General features: G+C 36.1%; 1 protein-coding gene across 2 annotated transcripts in view; it reads right to left on the bottom strand.

The window, feature by feature from the left end:
• GALNTL6 (polypeptide N-acetylgalactosaminyltransferase like 6) overlaps window positions 1-26703 on the bottom strand; it is a 1218179-nt gene that overhangs the window by 968944 nt on the left and 222532 nt on the right. The window contains exon 1 of one of the 2 annotated variants that reach the window (XM_001084905.4): window positions 20608-23224. The exons of the other annotated variant lie outside the window; for it this stretch is intronic. Coding sequence (XP_001084905.4) covers window positions 20608-20769 — 162 coding nt within the window. The 5' untranslated portion in view covers window positions 20770-23224. Of the gene's footprint in view, window positions 1-20607; window positions 23225-26703 lie in introns of those variants that run through there. 2 annotated transcript variants of the gene reach the window in all.

Raw genomic sequence — 26703 nt, 5'->3', positions numbered from 1 at the left:
TAACTTTTAGTTCCTTAATTAATTACCACTGCTTCAGAACATCTAGTCAATGGCAGAATCAGTCAAAATCCCTTGACCTTTGTTTATTTCCTCAGGTAAAATTCTAGAGGGAAGGAGGTGTTTATAGGAATCTCTTTTTCCCTGTTGACCCATGAATGTTTTACGGGCAATCAAAATCATAGCAGCCAGCTGTTATCTCCAGAAGGTACCCCACTCTTCCATATTCCAAAAAACCTGAATACTGCTTCTCTTTCACCATTTGATTTTTATAGCACAACTCCAGCCATAGTTTCTTCTAATCAATCAACAAATATGTATTCAGTATCTGCCATATGCCTGGTACTGTTCTTAGAACTATACCTGTGTTAATGAATCAGAAAAATGGTTTAATGATTTCAAGGACCTTATATATAGGGGAGACATCGTTTCAAGGGCTTGCAAGAGCTTTTATTATCAATATTTAATACAGCAATGTGGTAGAGAATGTGAGTCTCTTATAGCTGGGAAAGTCCTCTATGAAAAGATGATATTTAAGTATAAACCTAAAGATGAAACGTTAGTAGCTTTGTGAAAATCTGGAAAAAGATGACTTCAAGCAAAAGAAACAGCAGGTTCCATGTTATTGAGGCAGAAATCATTAGTCTAATGTTAAGAATTGTATACTGTGAAAAACAAAAAGGGGAGAAGAGAATCAATGAGTGAGAATTAGGCAGGTGTAAGATCACGTTGAGTCTTGTAGGCCATATGGAGGATCAGGATTTATCATGTGAAATGGGAATTCAAAAAGTTGATATTTTATCGTTTGAGGAAGAAAATGAAATCCTCTATGCTGTATAAAAGATAGACCACATAGGAAAAAGAACAAAGAAAGGCAGGTCATTTCAGAGGCTACTGGTAGTCAGAAAATTATACAGGCTTGGGCTAATATGTTAGTGACAGAAATGCTGAGATTTGCTAAAGTATGAAATATATTTTGGAGAAAAATCTGATAGGAGTTACTGGATATAGGCAAGAAGAATCAAGGACCCTAAGTTTTAGCCTGAACAGCAAAGTCAACAGAAGTGTCATTTACTGGGAAGCATATGGTTTGGGAGTGGACAGTACATTGTGAGGTAGATCTGAATATTTCTGTGAAATCCTAGAAGTTTGAGATGCCTTCTAGACATTCAAGTAAAGACGTCAAGTAATGTGTTATCTTTTACATGTTTAGTTCAAGGTGAGGTGTTATGTGAAGTTGTAATTTTGAGTCATCAGCGTAAAGAATGCATATGAAGATATAAAACTGCATGAAATCACTTGGGAGAAAATTTAAAGAAAGCAGTATTAAAAAGATAAGTAGAAAAAAAAATGTAAGTACCAAACCTTAGTCACTAAAGATTTGATATAGATTCCCTGAGCAAACCATCTACTGTGAAGAGTTAAAAATATTGGTTAAAAGAAAAAAAAATCAATAAACTAGTGAGAGAAAATATACAAACAGCTAGGCAGAAATAAGATCACGTCGGGCTTCTCAGACCTTATGACGGATTATAATTTACCATGTGAAGTGGGGAGTAGGGGAAGTATAATACGTGGATCTGACCCACACTCTGCAGCAACCTGCCCGAGAAACCCCTTATCTACAATAAACAGCCTAGGGAGCCAGCCAGTTACAAAACAGACTTGTAGAAGTCAGAGTGCTATCTCTAGTAACCATCCTGGAAGCCAAGCAAAAACTTCTGTAACAATTGATCCCAAATGAGAAGACTTATTAACAGGTAACTTCCCTAAGCCCAAGCAGAGAAAGCCCAAATATGCATTCCTATCCAGTCCCATAGCATACCCTACTTCTAGTTAGCCTGCCTTTAGTTTTCTTATGCCAACAGTCCTTAATCAGAGCGTTCCTGAAGTCTTTCCTTTTTTCCATAATAAAGCTTTCCCACTCTTCTGCCTGCATTTGAGTCTCTGCCAAAATGCAAGAGACTATTGCTGACTCCCTTGCTCTAGCAAGCTCTGAATAAATAGCTTTTCCTTGTTCTCAATTGAATTTAATTTTACACAACAAACACTACCTTAAATGCATTGATGGGCTGGCCAGAAATAAGGAACAAACAAACAAACAAACAAAACACACTAAACGTGGAACCCGATGAGAAAAGCAGAACACCAAATGGGTTTTACAGCTGAAGGGAATTTGCCATACTTGATCTTGAGCTTTGTTGCTGTGACATTGCAGGGTACAAGGAACATGAGACAAGCTAAGGTAAGACACAGGAGTTCTAATAGGATAATGTTTTAATAACAATGGCACACCTTTATCATTAGTGTAGAAGTGAACAATAATTAAGTTGTTCTTTCAGGACACAGCAACGAATAATGCTGGTGTCCAATGTTGATGAGGCTCAGCTGAGAGGTATTGAGGACTAGCACAATCCCTGAAAACCAAATGTTGATGAGAGAGCTGACCATCCTTCACCCTCAACCATCCACTTCACCCATGCTAGCCTTGGCACCTGGATAACTTCATGTCATTGAGTCTAATTATATATCATTATATTTAAGCCATTGCATTTGGAGCATTTTTTTTTTACCATAACACAATTTTCACCTTTATTAGTCAGTCTTCACCTCACCACATCAGATCTGACTCTTACTTCTGAGGCAATTGTTTTCAAAATGTATTACACAAATAAAACCTTCTATAAATAAATAAGTTTCTGTGATTCTGGGATCAACACAACTAACTGAGTATTTTTTATTTGAGTATTTATCTTTATACCTCTCATATGCCTGGATATAGTGTGAAATAATGTTATTCTATAGTCACCATGGCAAAACATATATCAAACTTGTTTTTCAGTCAATGATTTTGTAAAGACATCATCACAGAAATAGGACTTTCAGTAATATACTTTTAGAAGTACATTTTTTTCTTTCTAGAACATGAATAAACAGAGATCTTTTTTACTATTTGTCTTACTTTGTTTTCTGTTGCTATAACAGAATATCACAGACTGGGTAATTTATTTTTTTCAAAAGTATATTTAGCTCATAGTTCTGTGAACTGGGAAGTCCAAGGCCATAGTGCTGGCATCTGGTGAAGGTCTTTGTGCTGTGTCATAACATGGTGTGAGGGATCACATGGCAAGTAGGCAAGAGAAAGAGAGCGAGACAGAGCTGACTTATATAACAAACTTACCCCTGTGACAATGACATTAATCTATTAATTCATTCTTGAAGGTAGAGCTAATATTAATCCATTCATAAGGATAGAACTGACATTAATCCATTCATAAAAGCAGAGGGATTAAGTTGCCAACACCTTAACTTTTGGGGAACACATTCAAACCATAACACTATTAAATCATCTTCCACTCTTCTATTTTTGGTTTATTGAACCCTAATTTCTTTCTCTTGTTGTTTAACCTTGTCCTTGATTTCCCATGTTTTTCTAATCGAGTAACCTACAAATTCCCAAATCTGAAATGCCAATAAGCAGCTATGAACAATAGCATGATTTGAAAACAAAATTGTTATCTCAACTTTTGTTCCAGCCACAATGCATCCTTTCTGTTTTCAGAACACACCACTTCTAGAATAGTAAAACGAGACATTACTATTTCTCCTGCCAGGAATGTTCTTCACAAGATGACTCCATAGCGCACATTTTCCTATACCACCTTATCGAAGAGGCCAGAGAGGCAACCCATTGAGAATACAATTCTCTGTTCACCCTTTTTCTATCACCTTCTTACCCAGCTGATTTTCTTCATAAGGCTTAGCATCACATAATGAATATAAATGTACTGGTTTATTTCCCTATTATACCTTTCCCCAGACAACTAGGAAAGCAGGTGTGTTTCCTTGTCTGTTCATATCAGATTCTGGTACCCAGGACTGTGCCTGCCATAGAGTAGATTTTCAACTACTATGGAATGATTAAATAACTCAAGGCAAATATCAAATCTTCTAAGTGGAATTTTGTGGATGAGGTGTGTGGCACCATTTATGGCTTCCTTGTTCCTGCAGAAATTACACAAATGTTGTCGGATACTATGTATGAGGAAATTTAGGATGTATATATATATATATATATATATATATATATATATGTTATACGTATACACACATATTTATGTATACACACATATATATACACACACACACTACATATATTTATAATTAATTTGTTAATTTTAAAGAATCTCTTCTATGCTGAATGCTGGATGAATGAATTTTAGTGCCACTATTAACTGGTTTGAAGAATTGTTCTTGAATGCTGGTGGAATACAGCAGATATTAATCATCTTGAATGACCTAGGTTATCAATACATAGGACAAAAATTGCATATTCAGGATAAAAGTTTATCTAGTGATAACATTGTCAGGGATTTCTCCTCATTTAAGCCAGTGTTCTTCAGTCTCCAGCTGGAAGGGAGAATTTCTGCTGAGTCTCTGCAGGAGACCCATTAGCCCATCTGTGTGTGCCGGAATCAAGAAAAATCTGTGGATGACGACCAAACCAAACCTGACATTTCTGCAGGAGGAGACAAGGGATTCCTTGTCCCCGATTTGTGCTGCCAAGAGAGATGAATGAACAAAGTCAGAACAAGAATGGACACCAAACCGCTTACAAAGTCTGCTAAAAGATGCTCCTTGTAAAATATCCATGTTAGGGAATGAAGTTAGAAGACTTCAATGAGGTCTATATTTTCAAGGGTAAAGGAAATTTCATTTATTCTTTCACAAAAGTATCTTTACTAACTGCTGTGCATTCAGGAGTGAGGAAGACTAACAAAGCCACTGCCGAAATGGAATTTATAATATAAAGGAGAGGGCTGGGCAGATTATTAAGCAAATTCACATGGTGTCTATTAATAAGTTAAAAAGAACAAACTAGAGTGACGGAATAGTGACTGAAGGAAGTGAAGTCCTGAGAATTAAAGTGGGGGAAAGTCCTCTCATAGGAGGAGATAGACATTCACAAGACTTGTAGGCCAAAGAAGAACATACTAATTTAGAGAGAGGAAACAGTGAAGAGAGGCCTGAATGCAAGAACCAGATCAGCATCTTCTAAAAAATGGAGATTAGAACATAGAATTTAAGAATGAGAACATTATGCGATAACATCAGACAGAAGCCAGAAAGCAGATCATGCAGCAAGCATGGTGCTTAGATTTCATTCTGAGACTGATATAATATGTTTGGAACATATAAAGCAGGGAAGCTACTATAGTTCATTAAGAAGCTATTAGAGAAGACAGAGTAGTAGAGGTAACTTGAGCGAAGGTGCGGATAGTGAGGAGGAAAAAAAGTAGACACTTTCAGAACATGTTTCAGAGGTGGTGTTGGTGAGGTAACCCCCACCCTGGGTTTTCAGGTACACACTGTATAAATATGCCCACTTGTAATTATTGTATCCTGAGATTTTGTAGTTTCAAAATTTCCAGGAAGAAGCACAGTCCAAGAAAAACAAATGAACAAAAAAACCTGTTGGATCTAGAGATGTCAGAGTTGGAGATAAACTTTGGTTAACTGAGCATTACCTTACTAACACCCCCGCCCTAGAGGAACTTATTCGCCATTTTCTGTACATGGAAAGTATGAACAAGCATGAATGGTGACTGCACCTCTGCTGCCTTTACTCCCCTTCTACCTGCAATGACTCAGCGAATTGGCCCAGTGAAACCTCTGTTTTCGCCTTTGGTGAGGAAGGCACTGCTTTAGGAGCTGACTTGGGTGCCCTCCTTACTTGTTACAAGTAATAAAATCTTGTTAAATTTTCCTTGGTTGTGATCATTGGACTGTCACTCACCAAAGGATAGAACTCACCCATTGTGTGGGTAGCAGTGAAAGTTAAAGTTGGATATTTAGGTAATAGACCTATGAAATATGGAAATTAAAAAATGATTCCTATACTTTTGGCCTGAACAACTTTGCTAAGGATAAGAGCGGGATGGGATGGACGTCAAGACATCTGCTTTGACCACTCTAAGTTTGAATTCCTCATTAGATGTCCAAGTGCAGAGGCCAAGTAGATGGTTACATACACATCTGGTGGTCTGCTGGGAAATCTGAGCTATAATTGCAAATTCGAGAGTCATTCTGTAAAGAGGAGATCTACAGGTAAAGAATTAGAGAAAATCACTGAAGCAGAGCGTACACAGATAGGAAAGAAACAGAAAGAAGTAAAGTAAAGGAAAGAGGAGAGTAGAGGGGAGATGCTGAGAATAAAGTTTTGTGTCACTTCTATATTTAGAACTCTGACAGAGGAAGATGGACCAGTAGAGAAGACTGGAGCCCTGTAATTGTGTATACTAGCAAAAAAAAATGATTCATTGTTTTATTCTGCCTTTTAAAGTAGGAAATACTAGAGTTGGAAAGAGTTTAGAATGTATGCTCTAACTGATCAAGTGGGAGAGGAAGAGACTAATCATAAGAGCAAAATCCTTAAGCAGAAAAGGTGGAATTTGAGAACAATGGTGAAAGGGGAGGGATTAACCACTGTTAAAATCTGAGACACATCATCCTTTATGGTAAGAAGGAAGGCAGGCAGATAGGTCCATCCACACTTTCATGGATAGTCCTGGTGGGGAGAAGTCCAAATTCAATTGCTTGTCTTTTCTCTGTGAAGTGTGAGGCAGGTTATCAGTTGAAAATATAGGTAAAGATTAGGGAGAAAGAAGTGGTTCACATTTATAAGAGTGTGCAAGTGGATTAGAAGAGAGCAAAAACATTTGGGAAAAAAAAAACAAACTAGTCTTAGTAGCGTCATTAGGCAATGATAAAGGTCCAAATGACATGTTCTGTCAAAATGATAAGTGTAGTGTTCAGATGCAATAGGGTGACACTCTCTGTAGATGTTTCCGGAGGACTGAGGCTCTGCCATTCTACAGAGAAATCTTGCGATGAGTTCATGTATCACTAAAACTCAGATGAGCTCTTCACTAATCCTGAAGTCAAGCAGCAGGTCTTCCACTCCATAGCAGGAAATAAAAATAAATAAATAAATAAAGTCCAGGTCAGACATAATTACAAGATTCAGTAAATCTTGTAATTATGACCAAGATCATAATCATCAAGAGTGAACTCTGATGTAAACTATGGACTTCAGGTGATAATCATGTGTCAAGGTAGGCTCATCAACTGTAACAAATGTATCTTGTGGGGGATGTTGATAATGAAGGAGGTTATTGGTGTTGTTTGGCTTTGTGTCCCCACCAAATCACACCTTGAATTGTGTCACGTGTCAAGGGTGGGACCAGGTGGAGATAACTGAATTATGGGGGCGGTTTCCCCCATGCTGTTCTCACGATAGTGAGTGAGTTCTCACCAGATCTGATGCTTGTATAAGAGGCTTCCCCCTTTCTGGACACTAATCCTCTCTTCTGCCTCCCTGTGAAAAGGTGCCTTCTCCCATGATTGTAAGTTTCCTGGACCCTCGCCAGCCATGCGGAACTGTGAATCAATTAAAGTACTTTTCTTTATAAATTAGCCAGTGTGGTATTTCTTCATAGCAGCATGAGAACGGACTAATACAGTTATGCATATGTGGAGAAAGAAGGGCATGTGGGAAATCTCTGTACCTTCCTCTTAATTTTGTTGTGAACCTAAAACTACTCTAAAAAATATTAGTCTCTTTTTTTTTAAAGTTCAGTACTGGAGGTCAAAGCCTACAAAGACTGCAAGCAAAATATATTTCCTACATATGATGTTACATTTGAATTGGGAATTTCAAGTATTTTTCAGGTTGGAGTAATACAGTGCAGGGGTCCCCAACCCCTGGGCTGTGGACAGGTACCTGGCTGTGGACAGGTTCCAGCCTGTGGCCTGTTAGGAAATGCACAGCACAGTAGGAGGTAGTAGCGGCAAGAGAGCATTATGGCCTGAGCTCCGCCTCCTTTCAGATCAGTGGTGGCATTAGAGTCTCATAGGAATACAAACCCTATTGTGAACTGCACATGTGGGGGATCTAGGTTGCACACTCCTTATGAGAATCTAATGCCTAATAATCTGAGGTGAAGCAGTTTTATCTTGAAACTATGCCCCCTAACCGCCACCCTATCAAAATCATCTTCCTAGAAACCAGTTCCTGGTGCCAGAAAGGTTGGGGACTACTGATATAGTGGGACTGAAAATAACACCAACTCTAAGATATTTTAAATGACATTTAATGGTCAAGCCTGCTGACTAATGAAACTCAAATGGTGTTTTTTGATGAACTAGGAATGCTTATGACTACTTCTAACATAACAGCATGAAGATTTGCTAGAAAAAAATTTATAAAACTTACTAAAATAATTTTTCATGTTATTTTCTTATGAGACGTTTATCTTGAAAAATAGTGATTATTGTTTTTTCACATGGCCACAATCAATAGGCCAAATATGGATGCTGATGGGACCTCCTGGAGGTGAAGAAAAGGCACAAACTTTTATATTTTGTTCCAGATTGTTAAATTGATTATTGTGGCAAGGAAGGAGAATAAACCCATCTGATTTCTAACCAGATCCCGAAGTTGAAAAGAGGTGATATCAACTGTGCCCAAATTGAATGACAAGGAGGGGACGATCCCATATCCATGTGCCACAATTTCCTATTTGAGTTTAGGCCTTCAAAAACCCTATCTTAAGGATTTTTGAACGTCGTACCCATTCTAGGTCAGAACACTGCTCTTGGAATTTATACATATATTCAAAGCACCACTAACCTCCGCCTGCCTCCCACGTCTCAAAAGTGTGACACAAGAAAGGTTTGTGTACAATCAAAATTGTCTATGACCTAGAATACACTTTTGAAAACTAATTTGTCTCGAAGTTCTAAAGGGTCTGACTTCAAGCGTACACTATTCCAGACATTAACTATAATGGTTCATGTCAAAATTGATGCAGCAGTATAGGCAGATGGCACCAAAGGCCAAATAATCATCATGTTGACTTGGTTGTCACTGTCTTTAAACAAATGAAGGAGAGAAACAAACAGAAAAACAAAAAAATAAAATCAATTGAGGGCAATACAATTAGCCTAGATGTTTTTGGATGATCTGACTACAATGTCTACAAAATTTAATATGGCCAATATTTGAATCAAGGGTTTATATTTAGCACATGATATCACCAAAAATCCTGGGATAGACTTGGATCAGTCATATGTGTTTCAAAGTAACTTTATTTGGAAAGACAGAACCATTATATAAACTAGTCAATGAAGAAAATGAAATAATCCTGCAGGAGAAGGATTTGGATAGTGGGCCGCTCATTTAACATAAATTTGCAATGTAATGCTTCAGGCACAAGGCAAATTGCAGCTCATATGTGAATGTATAGCAGAGGTATTACATAAAGGATAAGGGAGTTTATTTTTTTCAGGAGAACATTATTGTGTGCATTTTTCAAGCACATATTTTAAAAATGTCTTGTTAAATTGGAGAGAGTCCAAATAAGAACAATTAAAATGAAATAAAGTTTAGAAAGCCCAATGTATAAGTAAAGCTAACACAACTGCATTTGTACCACCCAGGAGCGACGCTAAAGGGCTTTACTCATTGTCCGTAGCATTCAAACGAACAGACTGAATTGAGGAATGGGACCTGCTTTAAGTAGTCATTTTGGGTCAATAAACAATTGTTTTTAATGACAAAGCAGAAAGAGTGTCTTCTTTAATTGCAACAAAGGGTTTTGCAAATCACTTTGTTTAGAGTCATATATATTTAGAAAACAAAACCAAAAAAAAAAAGCCAAAAAAAGTTTTTTAAAAAAAGTAATTATAGAAAAAACTAGAAATAACTCAGTTTTAGGGAAAAATCTGTGATATTCTATAAACATGTAAAATATAAACATCTTTAAATGAGGAAAAAATACAAATCAGCCACGCTTTGGCTAATTATGGCAGCCTTTAATTTTATGAGGCTGATGAGACTTATTATTTTGAAACATGAATGTGAAAGATTATACTGAGAAACTACTCTTTCCTTCTGAATTTGGGCAAGCTAATTGAAGAAAGTGAAGCAAAGTGCTGGTGTTTACACTGGCCTTCACAGATATTCAGCTACACTGTCCTTCCCCTGCAGAGCTTTCCAAGGATGGAAGGTACTAAGATGCATAAAAGGACTTCACAGCAGTGGGAAATGAGAGGAAATTTTGGCTGCTCAAGAACTTCTTAGACTTACTCTGGTGCCAACAGCTGGTAGGCAGGGTTTAGTATTACATAGCTCCTAGTAACTAAAAGTACTTTGCAAGGCACACTGCCAGAACCTATACAGATGGTGGGGAAAATAACTTTTAGTCGACTTATTAAATTTTACATTGCTTTTCTCCTAGGTAGCAAAGGAAGCAGAAAGGAGGTAGAGTGATGAATTCTGAAGCCAGGCAGGGGAGGGTTACTCATAGTCTCTCTGATAGGGGAACTTGGCAGGAGCTTCAGAGGTCTAGAACTGCCACGTATTATTCCCCTCTCTGTACACATCACTGCTTCGTGGAGCATAGGGCAAAAGGCCATGTGATTTCAGTCATATGAAAAATGTGGTTATATCCTAGAATTGCATTTTTAAAAATGTGACATGCTGTGTTGAAATGTGTTTTGGAATGCTGATTTTGGATGTAGCCACAATAGTTATTTATTGCTTTGAAAATTTATCGATAGCCCGTAATTCACGACCAACCTTCTTTCATTTTATTTCTTTACTTTTAAGAGATGTGACTTTCTACGAAGGGAGAAAATACATGTGTGTGTTTTGGGGACATGGGTTGGGGAAAGGTAAGGCAGTAAGAAACAGTAGTCTTATAAAAATATAAATATTATCACAATTGAGCTTATTTCATAGCAATAAAATTGGTGAGTTGGTATTTTGTAATGGTTTACTGGAGAGACAGACATTTGATTCGTATTTGGTCTATTTCTAGACAGTGTGACATTAAACACATTATTACATTTCTCTCTCAGTATTCTTACTTAGAAAAATGTGGAGGGCGGGCATAGTGACTTACGCCTATAATCCCAGCACTTTGGGAGACCAAGGTGGGCAGATCATGAGGTCAGGGATTCAAGACCACCCTGGCCAACATGGCAAAACCCTGTCTCTACTAAAATAAAATACAAAAATTAGCTGGGCATGGTGGTGGGCACCTGTAGTCCCAGCTACTCAGGAGGCTGAGGCAGGAGAATCATTTGAACCTGGGGGGCAGAGGTTGCAGTGAGCCAAGGTCATGCCATTGCACTCCAGCTTGTGCAGCAAGAGCAAGACTCTGTCTCAAAAAGAAAAAAAAAAAAAGTGGGTAAAAATACCAAGCTCAAAAGCAGGGAATGAGTGGTAAATAACAGATTCTAAAGCATTTACAGTGCAATGTTGGCGTATGCTAAGTCCTTAAGAGATGGTGAGTTTGAGACCGTTCAGGGTGGATATACTTGGAAGCGGCAAGTTTGTAAATTCAGGTGTTTTAGTCTAAAACAAATCAAGCCATCTCCTAAACCAATACAACTTAAAATCATGGAGCTTGTTTATTAGAGAAGTTAAGCTAGTATACAATGGATAGGTAACAGAAAAAAAGCCCAAAGTTTAATTAAGAGAAAAATTAAATTCTAGCATTATAAAAACTGAAATAAATAACACAAGCACATATTTGGCCTTTCTGGGACATTTCAAATGCCTTTTATCAAGATTTTCAGGTGACAACAAGACATTTTGAAAGGATATGACCAAAATAGTTCTTTTCTTTCACTAGACAAATAAAGGAGCTTGAGGGGATTTTGCAACATTTGAATGACAGAATGAAAGTGCAATATATGAGTAGGGCTGCTGAGCTCAATACAACATGAACTACTGGGGGACTAGACAGTGAAGCATCTGTTCTCCTCATTAAACAACCTTCTCCCTTGCCAGAGGAGGAGACTGGGTGAATTTTTTTAAACAAATGTATTTTAAAAATATTATCTAGTCAGATTGAAAGAAGGTGAAAAGGATGAAGGAAGAGAGAGAGAGAGAGAGAGAGAGAGAGAGAGAGAAAATACAGAGAGAGAAAAAAAAGACCTGAAAACTTCCATTAGTATTACAAATAGTCATTTAAAGAAAAAAAAAATAAGATTTTTTTCTAGTTGTATGAATTTTTAAAATAACTGATTTCTTGGTTTAAGGTAATCACTGTTACCTGTATATTAGTATGTATGCACATTTTCTTCATGGCTAATTAGAAAGATTGTTGTTTTTTTCCCCCACATTAGTGCCAAACATATTCCTAATGACGGCTCTATGCATCTATGCATAGCAATCTACATATGTCATTTTCCTTAGAGCCCATGTAATATGGTGTAATTTTTATTTACATAATGGAATAAGTTTCTGTCAAATTAACTGGAAGACCTTGAAATGCTTTGCAAAATAAGTCAGTTCCATTATACATATTAGCGATACATCCATTGCAGAAAAATGTTATTTCTATGTAGTCAAACAAAATGGAATGCTGGGTAGTGACTAAGTGATGTTTTGAATGCCAGCCTGAAATGGTAGTGGGTGTGTTTGGAGGGCCTGATATACATAGAAAACTACCTCAACTCTATAATTAAATTGTTCTATGTGTCTTTCTTTAAAAGACAATAAGAAGTATTCTGATACCACAATATGTAACTTTCATTTGCTTTTTTTTTCAAAATATTTTGGCTTCCTAGAGAAATAAAATGTTTTATTTTTCATGCAGATTCAGATAATATAGGGGATCATTGACAAGGATAAATCATCAGCTGAACATGTTTAAATTTTTTTAGTGATATGTAAAAATAGAGAAACAGGAAAATAGAGCAATTAAGTATACAATTATTTCTAACATATTTCACGCATATGCATTATCAATAAATGAATACACATATACATGTATGTATGTGCATATGTATATATATTTGTGTGCATATCTATGCAGATATGTATATATATGTATAAACATATATATGTATGTATATACAGAAGTATTTTATTGTATTTTGCACTTATAGAATTGTTTTTGTCTTAAATTTTTAACTATGTCCTCTTTCTCTGAGACTTGTCCTTGTTTTGGTAATTCAGGTTAAAGATGCCATTAATTTGGCACAAAGTAACACATTTTTTCTCTCCTGATGAATTACTTAGATATCCTTAGAAGAAAAAAAGAAAAAGAACATTTTATCTGTGACTGAGCTTTTCCCATTTTAGGAAAAGTAACTTATTCCTACCTGATCCAAATTTTAGTTAAGCAAAGCTGGATTCAAATTCCCGATACTGTCTTCTGTTGAGCCCTCTCCTCCTGAGCTTCTTGGGAGCCCTGTGCCCTTCGTATTTCCCTTCCCTCTCACATTAAAACTGGCAACTGACTCTCATTTTGATTTTAAATCTCAGAGATGATATAATAGAGAAGAAAATGGACTTATGACAATGACAGATGTGCTTTTTAGTCACTTCCACCACTTACTAGTGGTTTGACTTTTGACTAGAACTTCAAATAAACATAGCAGGAGTAAAAATCACACTTTGTATTGCAATCTAAATATAATCTGACTCCTGACATTTTTAACCAATTCACATTTAAATACTTTTAAAATCTAAGAATCATGACTTTTTTTTTTTCGGCTCCAAAATATCTTTTTTGTTGTGTTAAATCTCTTTAAAGCTCCTTACTTATATTTCCTACTTACATTTTCTCACATTCTTGCCCTCATTCATGTGTTTATATTAGAAAACTGTTCAAGTTATTAAACTGTTTCTTCCCTTTCAAGTCACAGGATTCTTCCAAATTTTCAATTACTTTTATTTCTCTGTGTCATTGTGAGATGCCATCGACCATTCGAATTATATTGTAATGTCAAGTATGAGCACATAGCCCTTGGCAGATAGAAATATAATGTCTTCTTTAGTCACCCATTGACAATGGAATTGAAAATCTGGGACCTCACTGTTTAAAAATGTCCCAGGAGCTCTCTCTGCTCCCAGAAGCAAGCCAGGAGAGGGGGGCTTCAACCAATACAACTGCTTCCTCTTATTCTATCTGAATCAGAACAAACAGCTTCCTTCTCATAGAGAACACAGAGCAAGGGAGTAGAAGCAAACCCCCTTCCTTTTTCCAAAAGATTCCTTCTCCAGGGAGATGATCTATCTTCTAGGCAACTCAGAAATCTGCTTACTTGCACAAGCATGGTAGATAGACACACTTCTTTCCAAAACTTAATTTCTTGATCGTCTCTCAATTGCAACAAAAGATGCCCTGATACCTGTACTTCCTCTCCAAAGATTCAGATGCAATAGGATGTCTGTATACATCTCAATAGAGAATTTTAATTATTTTAGTGGCTGGGATGTAAAAATAATAAATTGGAAGAGAGAAATGATCAGAAACAAATGCTCAAGTCACCGTCTTCTAAATGTTCCCTTTTGAAGACTTATAAGATATAGTTAAAGCATGCAGAAAAATAAAGTAGGCTCTGGAAATCTGAGAAAAAAGAGGGAAGTAAGATTGCCATTTGATCATTATACTACAAAAAAGCAACTACTCAATCAGAGGAAAAGTGAATGACTCTAAACAGGATGGCAATAGGCAGTGGCAAACTATACGAAAAGAAGTATAGATATTATTTGGCGATTATGTAAAATAAATCAGGAGAATAAATTAGAAAAATGTGCTAGAATAAAAAAGAAGAACATGCAGATGTGCACGCATGAAGGTGCACGTGCACACACACAGACACAAAACAACTCCTAAGTGTAAGAAAAAAAATCAATGTGAAAATAAAATACAACCAAGGTAACTGCAAAATTTTGTTGAAATGAATGGAAACAAAATTGAATCAAAGAAGACAAGTATTCTGTGTCTGGATGGGAAAGTTCATATTTTTTGAGATCTTACTTTTCTCGAAATTTATATATGTATTTAATTCGGTCTCAATCAATTTATCAAAATTATCTTTAATACTTTTAGAATATTTAGAAGGTGAGACTAGAAAAAATAGCTTTTAAAAAGAAGTGTAGGTTAGGCATGGTGGCTCACACCTGTTGTCCCAACGACTTGGGAGGTGGAGACAGGAAGATGACTTGAACCCAGGAGTTTGAGACCAGCCTGGGTACTGGTCTCTACAACAAAACAAAACAAAACAAAAAAACCACTTCAGCCTGGGTGACAGATTGTTCAGAGCGAGGCCCTGTCTCAAAAACAAAAAACCCCAAAAATGTGTAGTTGGTGATTTATATAGCCATGTAGTATAACATGGAGTACAAGCACACAAATGAAGTTAGTTTGGTACTAATGCTAAAGTAAAAACATGTGCAGAAAAATGGAAAAGATTATTTATCTCCAGAAAGAGCTATGTTTCTAAGTGTGTATCCACATAATAAATCATGTTCAAAACACCACATTAATCAATGGAAAGATGATCACACAAAGAGAACAATTCACATTCCCATAGTGTATAATTTCAGATGAATAAAAACTTGACATATATATATATATATATATATATATATATATATTTTTTTTTTTTTTTTTTTAGACAGGATCTGTGCCACCAGGCTGGAGTGCAGTGGGGAAATCTCTCCTCACTGCTGCCTTCACCTCCATGCTCAAGCAATCTTACCGTCTCAACCTTTGGAGTAGCTGGGACTATAGGAGTACACCACCACACCCAGGTTTTCTTTTTTTGATTTTTTTCTTAATTTTTATTTTTTACTTTTTGTAGAGACAAACTCTCCCTATGGTGCCCAGGCTGATTTTGAATTCCTGGGCTCAAGTGATCCTCTTGCTTTGGCCTCCTGAGTAGTAGGGACCACAGGCATGAGACCAAAATGCTTGGCCTACACTTTTTTTTTTTAAGCTATTTTTTCTAGTCTCACCTTCTAAATATTCAGCAACCTCTGTCTCCTGGGCTCAAGTGATCCTTCCACCTCAGCTTCTCGAGTAGCTGGGAGTATATGCATGCACCACTACTAATTTTTTTTTGGTTTTTTTTTTTGGTACATACAGGGTTTCTACCATATTGTCCAGTTTGATCTCGAAATACTGGTCTCAAGATATGTGTCTGCCTCAGCCTTCCGAAGTGCTAGAATTACAGGTGTAAGCCACCATGCCCAGCCAAAAACAATTAATGTTTAAAGTTAATACGTAATATACATTAGGCAAAATTTATGTGTTCTTGTAAAATAAATTCTTTTAAAGATTGAAGTAACAGTCCAACCCAAAACTATAAAGAAGAAAAAATTTTACTTCATTAAAGTACTTCATTAAAAATATTGTAACGTTAAAATATTTTAATTTTAAAACCATAATTTAAAATATTTTTAATGTTTTAAAAATAAAACCATCATACAATATAATGCTATCAACTAGGAGAATATTTACAATAAGCCAAATATTGATACATGTAGTCTATAATATTTTTGCATATAGATATGAAAAGATACTTCTATAAACCACACAAAGTACTACAATAAGCAGTTCACTAAAGATAAACCACAAATGGCAAACAAATATGTCAAAATGCTTTATTTATAATTAAATAACTATATTATTAAAAATACTTCTACAATCCTTTTTCTTTGCTTGATGAATTAGCATAGGTTTAAAAACCTGATAATACTTAATTTTAGCAGTTTCACAAGAGAAGGAAATACATATTGATACAAACTTTAAAACATTGTATATTCTGTATATTGAGTCCTAAAAATATTCATAGACTGATCCAAGTAATTTTATTTATTGTATGTACTCTAAGAAATGATCTGAAATTGAAAAAATATAAATACAAGTATTCTCAGGAGACAGTTCTTTGTAGCAGCAAAAAAGAATGTTAACAGCTTAAATGGTAAACAAAGTAAATATTTTAATAGATTATGGTACTTGTATATGTGAAAGAATGCCATACAACTATTTACATAATATCCTCAAGGCTTTCCTTGAAAATAAAATTATGCTTTAGCATGATGTCAAATGATAAAATGCATACTTCAATGTTATGCAGAAAATATAAGTTCAAGTATGTAACAATATAAGTGATAAATATTATGTGATAAAATGGCTAAATGGCAGCATTTTTTTGGTTAAGTGGCAGAATTTTAAGTTAATCTGTTATTCTTAATAGCAGATTTTATAAACATATTTTGTTTATAGGTATCTTCACTCCGCAATTTTTCTATTTTGGAATACTTGGTTTCCCAAATACTCTTTTAGAGAACAAAATACTGCTTTTATCAGCAGACAAAGTATTGAATATGCTTTGCTACTATATATTTCATCATAAAAAACTGACAGCTTTTTTCATACTATCATTGATGAATTCAATTACATTGTGTCCATTTTTCCCCAAGCTTAATAACCTCTGGGTGGGCTAGAATTCAATTTTAGATCCTTTCTGTGAAATCTAAAACTATAGACCAATCTGGCTAAGAAGAACCCTGATAACTGTGCCACATTAACTCAGAAGTTGTCAAAATTACATTCTATCAGTGAGTGTTACTACTTTGTCATGTGTCAGATGGGGCTCTCAAATTCACCCCACCCCAGAGGAGCTGCTTAGGCAGAGCTCAGCTTAAAGTTTGGCAGGTTTTCCCATTCACAACGTCTGGTTGACTAAACGGACTTTGGATTTGCTCTGGACTTCGTCGTATCTTGGATTTGGGAAAAGGGTGGGAGAAACAATTGAAGTCCCAATTTGATTTCTAGGCACAGGTCACATTCTCCAATCTAATTTTTACCAAAGAGGCCTATTTTGGTATTTTTCAAATGTGTAACAACCACAGTGAAATTGTACTTTTCTAAATTTCCTACTTTTTAAGAAAAGAGCTCCATTTACTTCAAGAAAATTGTTAGAAAGAGAGATATGCAGCAGTGAAGCATTAGGAGAGTTTTTAGTTCCAGAATATTCCACAATTTTAATACAACCAAACGCCCACCCTCTCTTAAAATTCTTCCCTTGTATTTCACTTTCTGCCTACATCTGAAAGGGAAAGGAGGCTACTCTGAGAACTGGCTATCTCAGAATAAGAAGAAGGAAAGCAGGGGAAATTTTCTCTACTTAGTGGTTTATTTGTTTTCTTTTTATTTTGCCAGAGAACCCCATACAATAAGTTATAAGCCCTTCATTCAGCAAATAATAAAGTGAGATTCTGTCTTCCATTTGGACGTGTTTCCATGCATTTAGTTCTAATGGTCTGGACCCATAAGGAGAAAAGCTGAATACTAAGGTTTGGATATCTCTTAGTTCCTATTTGAATGACACATTGAGACAGTCGAAGTTTCTTACATACATTCTTCAACTTTAAGTTGTAATAATTAATTCCGATTATCAAAATGTTTGGATCAAGAAACAGAAATAACAACTTTCTTTTGATCATTAATGAAAAGGCACTACTTGTCGTTTGTTTCAAAGTTCAGCAATTGGACAATATGAGTTTGACAAGAATCATTATTTAGGCTTCCTTTATACTATTGTATATGGTTACTTTTGTACTTTAAACTGAATGTTTAAATTCCCTCAAAATTCTTATGTTGAAACGTAACCCTCAATGTTATAATATTTGGAGATGAAGATTTTGAGAAGTGGTTTGACCATGAGGGTGGAGTTCTTGTGAACAAGATTAATCTCCTTATAAAAGAGGCGCTTTCCAACTTGTGAAAACACAATCAGAAGATCTCTGATCTATGACCCGGAAAGTGGGACTTCACCAGACATTGACCCTGCTGGAAGCCTTGATCTTAGACTTCCCAGCCTCCAGAGCTGTGACAAGTGTCTGTTGTTTATAAGCCATTCCACTAATTTCATTATAGCAACCTAAATAAACTAAGACACTTTTCATGTTTAATTCATCTAAATAAATTATGTAAAATATAAAATGTGCCCTTTAAATTATTTCTATTTGAATTCTGATTCTTTGACCCTTGATTGAAAACCCTGTTATAAAAATATGTGTGTGATAAGAATGACTCTAATATCTAACGTTATTGCAATATATTGGAGTTACCATTATCAAACATTAATTATAATATTAATAGAAAAATTAAATATGTATATCATATTTCTCATGAAGTATCTCTAAATATGTTAAAGTGTAGAGTTAGAAAGAAAGATTTCTAACTTTAGAAAGCCTCCTGGTCTCTGTAAGCCAAATGTATTTCTCAACATGAACAAATAACGTTTTCCTTAACTATGAACATATTTTAGAATATGCATATTAATTTTGGATTTTGTTTTGGAAATACAATTGTACTTTGATTTAGAAATTCATAATTTGTGATTATTTTAGTTTTTATTCATCCCATGGATATATGTTATTTATTATAAAAATTTACATAACTTCAAAAGATAAAAGTTAAAAGTCTTGCCTCCTTTGCTAGGGGACCCATTCCTGTAAAAAATGTTCCATGTTCATATATACTCAGGTACACAGACACACAAAATATGTGCATGCGTGCATACACGCACACCATACACATAGACACAGCTCATTTGTTTCCTTCTGATTGAAGTGTATGGAAAATTTTGTCAGCAGCTATAAACTTCTCCCCCAGTTGTAGAGGTACAATTTTGATATGAATATAATGCACTAAGTTGGCTTGTAGTGGGATAAATACTGAGGTACTTTAAAACCCTTTGTTTTTCTGCCAAGAACACATGTTCCTGTCTTTTTCAGCAGTCCCTTTAGAAAAGAATTAATTCCAGACAGCTTTGAGCTATTTATGCCAACACCACAGGCACTGAAGGAAGCAGCTTTCAAGAGAATGGCTACCTCTATCCTCACCTTAATGATTTTTCTTTTGGATCAATGCTCATAGGTTTTGGAGTCTGTGTGCAGAGTATTTATTAAGTTGACTATAATGACTGGGGATAGCACCTGCTTCTCCTGTTGATCCCCTGTATTATTGTGTGTTTTTTTTTTTTAAACACCATGTCTGTTTTCAAAGAAATCCTCAAAATCTTTTCACATAAAATATGATTCAGAAATTACAAAATTCTCATCACTAAAATTTGGTATGCAGATTCTTATTCCAGGTAAAAATATGTTTAGGTATCTAATGAAAATGGTAATTACACCTGAGTTCATTTATCTTAAAATCAGCCTTAGTTGTATTTATTTGTATTTTATTTTTCTCCTATTTACATGTTACTGCATAAGTCTTGAATATTATTTTACATAGTAAGTTTTCTTTCATTGTGCTGCCTGGTACTCATTCCCCTTCCCCTGACGTTCCGGCAGCAACCACAACTTCATGTAACTTGTTTTGAAGAGAAAGGGCACGTATAACTTAGGTTTTTTTTTTTTTTTTTTTTTTAAAGCAAATACAATTGTGTGTGAGAGACAGTATGGGTGAATATGTATGTATGTTTATACTAGTAGAGACAGTTAAATAGGAAAACTTCATGAGATAAAAGGTTTTCTGAATACCAAAAGTTTGACTTCAAATATCAAAGCTTAAAGCCCTGTAGGAAGTCAGGTTGAATTGATTCCAAATACAAAGTGATAGCAAAGCTAACCTTGTCTACCCTGGGCAAAAGCGATCACAAAAGAAAGAGATGATGGTGACACTACATGACCCTAAAGTCCTGATTCAACAACAAGCATCCATGAGACGAACCACCCTATCTTGTCTTGATCTGCATTGTAGCCGTTTGCTTTTTACGGGTTACCTGATAAACCAGCTCATGCACTCTGTGGTCTGCACTAATGCTTGGATTCCTCTGGTGGCCAGCTCCTGCTCTGAACTTGGCTCTCATCTGGCTGGTGAATGGGTTGGGGTAGACAGCCCATCTGGAGCTTGTGGTTACTATTAAGGTTGTGAAGATGTACATAGGTCTTTAAGGGTGTGTTCACGTTCATCTCTAAATAAGCTCACGGTGTCCCCGAGCTCTTCCCAGGGAAGTGTGGTACATGTCCTACATCCTCTCTGCTTTGAGGCTCTACTGAAATAATATAAAATTGCGAATGCTCCATTTCCATGACTGGGATATAAGATCAGAACTAGAAGCCCTCTAAGGCAGTGCTTCTGAAATTATATGTGAGGACTCTTTTTTCAGAGTCCATTTTTTTTTTTGTTTTTTAGTATCTAAGCGGTCATAGGTGAATACAAAGTGAAAATGAGCTATTAGTAAAATAAAAGTTTACAGGTAATATTTCATCTCCTAGATGGCTGCAGAGGAGTCAGGATCACCATATCAAGCTATATGACAGTGCCGACAAGGGAGAGGCTAGAGCTAGAGAGTGTAGCCCCAGAGCCCTATCAGTGCTTGAAAGGTTGACTCTATATACCCTTTTGCCCAAAGCTTTGATTTGCTTTGTCAGTTACCAAGGTGTCAGAAAACTAATTAGATGGACAGGAGATAGGGAAATAATGGGTACAAAAGAGTGGTTCCCTGGCAAAGGCCCCATCTGCAAGTTTGGAAACCCATGGCCCTAATTGGGAACAGGCATTCCTGTTTTCATGCCCAAAAGTTGCCTTTTGGCCTGTCATGCTCCCCTATCCTGTGCCCATATAAACCTCAGACCCCAGGCTCCAGAACCTATGAGGAGATTAACAGAAGAGCATAAGAATGGCAGGACAGTGTGGTAGAGAAGGCAAGAAGAAAAGGAACGTCTGAATGCCGAAAGGAGTCTGGCTGGGAATGATCAGAGAGGAGATCAGCCACTGGATAGCCAAACTCCAGGGGAAGATCATTTTCCCACTCCATCCCCTTTCCAGTTCCCCATCCATCCCACTGAGAGCCACCTACACCACTTAATAAGATCCCTGAATTTATCCTTCAAGTCCATGTGTAATGTGATTCTTCCTGGATGGCAGACAAGGACCCGGGTATCAAGAGGGCACTGAGCTGGTTAACACTTAAGCCATCTATGGACAGCAAAGCTAGAAGAATGCACTGAAACACACTCCCACTTGGGCTTTGGAAATCATAGGTACCCACCCCTAGACGTTACCAAGCGGATGGAGCCCCAAAACACTCACCTGAGCTCTTGCACCTGCCTGTCTGCATGCTCCCCTTCCTGTAAGGGATTTAAGTGCATGGTGCTGAAAACACAAGCCACACCCCTGTCACACATCCTGTAGAGGGGTCAGGGAACTCTCCTGCTTCACTAACACTCTGCCTTTGCCAAGATTGATGACAGTGCATCATAAATACTCCTACTCTTAGGTTTCAGGAAGAAACCTATGAGGTGCCTTGTTACAAATGCCAAGAATACCCCAGCAAGAACAAATTCATTAGACACATTAGTAACCTTGATGATAACCATACTTTCTTAACTAGCATTCCATCTTATTTCCTCATTGCTTTCCCAGTATTTCCTAAGTTCATTTTCCAGATAAATTATTCTCACTTGAATCATTGAGAGGGAGCAGGGACCCCTCTTGGCCTGTGGGCCCACCCAAACATAGAATTAAAGAAAAATCTTGAATTTCTTCCAGGGACCTAGCTAGCCTGGAGAAGTATATAAGGAACTTGATAAGCAAGAAGGTAATAATAGCTCAAAACAATAGGCAAGAAAGTTAGAAACTAAAGGTAACAAACATCCCTGAGTTGGTTTGCTGAAATCTGGATCCACACCAAATGGGGATGCTAAGGACTAAACTCAGATCACTTATGTTCTTTGTTCTACATTTTTTCCTGAAGGGACTGGAGGAAGCCACATCCAGGAGCCACAAGCTAAAGTTCTTTTATGCCCACCCCAAATTTTTAAACAAAGCTTCTCTTTTTTAACCAACTGCAAATCAGATGAACTTTAAATCTACGTATGACTTTAGGCCAAACATTGTGTAACCTCTATGTATTGATTTATGATTTTGCCTGTAACTTCTGCTTTCCTGAAATTTACACTTTCCTTTAAGAAAACCCTTACCTGAAAGCCATTGGGGAAGTTGGGACTTAAGCCTGAACTGCCTGATTATCCTTTCTTGGTGCCCTGCAAATAAATGCCTTCCTTTCTCCTGCTGCAAACCTTGGTGTGGGTATTTGGCCTTACTGGCCCAGTGAGCCTATCGCAGTTTAGTTTGATAACATCATAGGCTCAGGGACTGATTCTGAGAGAATAAAACCAAAGTTACCACTACTAAAGTCCAGCCTGCCAGCCAGAAAATGAAGGAGAGTAAAAGTGGGAAAAATACCTATATTTGATTGAGAATTTACTCCATAGAGCCTGCATTTTTTTTTTTTTAAGACGGAGTTTCACTCTTGTCACCCAGGCTGTGGTGCAATGGCGTGATCTCGGCTCATGGTAACCTCTGTCTCCTGGGTTCAAGCAATTCTCCTACCTCAGCCTCCTGAGTAGCTGGAATTACAGGCACCCACCACCACACCAGGCTAACTTTTGTATTTTTAATACAGACGGGGTTCCACCATGTTGGCCAAGTTCGTCTCAAACTCCTGACCTCAGGTGATCCACCTGCCTCGGCCTCTCAAAGTGCTGGGATTACAGGCGTGAGCCACTGCACCTGACTGAGCCTGCATTTTTTATTAGAAATATTTACGTTACCTTGAGTTGGCAAGAGTACATTTTCTACATTTGAGAATAAACGTGGTCTTGAGAAGCCATGTAAAATAGAATTCAATCTTTCCACCCATGATATTGTAGCTGGTAAAACTTCTCTGTGAAATTCTGTGATTATATGGCTTGTTACTGATAAACTAAGTTTTCTGTTTAATAATTTAAGAATATCCAAAAGAGCTAAATATAAAAGGAAATGTAAAGTAATTGACAATTACTATTTTATAAAAGGTAAAAAGGATAATCTAATGGCATGTGGGCAGGAGTTTAATAAAGATAAGAAATGGGCAAAATCTCTCTACTGTTTCTTTTTGTTCACTGATCTCCCTCCAGGCAAGTGTATGCAGGGAAAGTTCCTAATGAAGAGAACAAAGTTAACTGAAGTTTACTTCTTGTGAATGCTTAATATATATAAAAAAAATCTGGTTTCATGAAGTCCCAGTATTTTACAAATTAAACTAGACCCACAAAGAAATATATAATTTATGATTATACACAAATTATAAAATAACCTAAAAATACTATAGCATTTGCAGAAGGTAGAAAAGATGACTTCTCCAAAATAATCATTGTAAAACCCACTGGTATTCTTCTGTCTACAAGGAACACTCCCATCTCTTTAAGAAACAAATTGCGCTCCTGCTGGAGCTGATAAAATAGCAGTGGAAACAACTCTATCAAGCTTCCTATTATAAACTATCATTCCAGGCTTTATAGCTTGGCTCTTTCAAACTAAAGTATGTTGGGCAGAGACTAGGCATACAAATTGCCAGCCAAAATACATTAAGTCTGGTTGAGCTGTCTTTTTTTGGAGGATGCAAATTAGAGCATTGTGCTCTGCATGCGGTTAGTGCTTGGCGTGGGGCTGCAAGAATGCTTCTGATAGTGTGACAAAAATAAATAAATAAATAAAATAAAAAATGAAAAACTTTTCAGTGGGAAATTTTAAAACAGATTGGTTATTATTTCAAAATGTACAAATTTTACATTTGTTACATTTAAGACAAATTTTAGTTCATGAAAACAATATTTTAACATCAAATAATATAATCTACATAATAGTTTTCATCCAAGTTTATGGGAAACGGTCCATTTGATGGTTTTATTGATAACTAAACCATTTGAAGGAATCATTGACTCATAAGTAGCATCTATGATTATAGCCTTCTGTGGTGACTGAGGGAAAATGGCTTAGATTAGCAGATATTTTGTTCAAATAGCTGTGCTTATGAGTTTTGCTTCAGAGATGCAGGAATAGAATCAAAAATTTAACCTGAAATAGTTCTGGACATATCAGAAAGTATAAGTTTTGGCTTCTGGATATTCTGTATCTATAAATCCATTTTTTAAGTTCATGGAGTTTGGTCTCTTCATTTTGGCTTCTTTTGCACTGAAACATTAGCATAGTAATGGGATATTATAGCAAAAGGATATTATTCCCGTCGGTTCACCCAAGTTATTCCCCTCAGTTGATGACTTAGTCCCTTCAAAATTACATTGAAACTTGCTGGTTCTTCCTTCATTCAAGAATATTTATTGATTCTATGATATGCCAGGCACTGTGAAGATAAGAGAAAGATAAACAAGTTTCCTGTCTTTGTGGAGTTTATACAAGGAGTTTGCAATGTTATTAGTAACATTGCTATTAGGTTATCAGGGGGCTTCAGGAACCTGAAGAACAGTAGTAGAAAATATAAATTGGTGTACTCAAGTGGAAAAAATGTTTTACTCATTTTTGCTTCATTTAAAATTTTTATATTAACACAATAATACAATATTAATTTTTAAAAATAAGCACAACCTTCTTTTACACAATCTATACCTTTTCATGACTATAGAAAACTTTTTTTAAAAAAAACGTTGACTATCAATTCTTTGTTTTTTGATAATAGTTTGTGAGTACAATGTTTCCTTAAATAGAGAACTACCTGAATTTTCCTCTTCCTTTAACTCTGTATTTTGGAACTTCATGATAAATCTTTTTCTCCACTAGCTAATAATGATATTGACTGCAAAAATCAATAAACATGAAAAGTAACGACCTCTAGCAATTTACTTTTATTAAATCTGCAGAGAGTTTTGATATCATTTACTCTGCAACTCAGTCTCTGAATTTATTTTATTTTGCTTTTTCTAACTAGTACATTGCTTTGTTCTCAGGTAGAAAAGGAAGAGGAAAGCACGGCAAAATTCAACTAATGCATCATTTTGACACATCTGTTGTTCGGTCAGTGGTGTGCAGTCTCCCATTTCTGATATAATAAATGTTTATGGTATTTCTATTTTAATGAATGCCCTAGGCTCCAGGACCTGTTTGTATACTTCTGTAGCATATATCTTTAGTGAGGAGATGGTGTTGTCTGTTTCAACTAATAGAGGGTAAAACTGAATGGAAAATTTAGATTTGAGAGCCACTGCCTCAATGCAACCCTCCCAGGGAATCAATACAGAGCACGGGGAGCGTGGGGAGGCCAAAGTGGCAGCAATTGGGTCAATTAAAGGAAATGAGTGCAAGGTTTGAAGGAAAGTAGATGTTTATTTTCAGCAGGTTAGTTTGTTTCGATAAGCAATCATTTTCTCCTTTATTTCACAAGAATTAATGGGAGTTTTCTCAAAGAAAATCTCAGAATGTAGAACCTCATCCCCTGATGTCTCTGAATATATGTCTTTGAAAAAATGGCAAGATTAGCTGTCATGTTTGAAAAAGTAAATATATAACATAAAGTAGATGGTCGGGCTGGCAATAAAAACAAAAATAGACAAAGGAAATTACATCAAATTGAAAAGCTTCTGCACTGCAAAGAAAATAATTAACAGAGTGAAGAGACAATCTAAAGATTGGGAGAGAATCATTTATCAAATGAATATCATACATTTGATAAGGGGTAAACATACAAAATATATAAGAAACTCACATAACTCAACAGCAAAGAAACCCAATTTTAATATGACAAGAGACCTGAATAGACATTTCTCACACGAAGATACACAAATGGCCAGCAGATCTATTTTTAAAAACATGGTTGATCATTTGAAAAATGTAAATTAAAGCCGTGAAGAGATATCATCTCACACTTTTCAGAGTGGGTTTTATAAAAAAGACAAAAGATAGCAAGTGTCAGTGACAATGCTGAGAAAAGGGAACCCTTGTATACAACTAGTGAAAATGTAAATTAGTACAGAGCTTATGGGAAACTATATGGAATTTCTTCAGAAATACCTAATGTTAATGATGAGTTGATGGGTGC

This window comes from Macaca mulatta, chromosome 5 (assembly GCF_049350105.2).
Source record: "Macaca mulatta isolate MMU2019108-1 chromosome 5, T2T-MMU8v2.0, whole genome shotgun sequence".
In the NCBI taxonomy this organism is placed as follows: Eukaryota; Metazoa; Chordata; class Mammalia; order Primates; family Cercopithecidae; genus Macaca; species Macaca mulatta.
The sequence above is the reverse complement of the archived record's forward strand: the minus strand, read 5'-3'. Positions and strand labels throughout refer to the sequence as shown.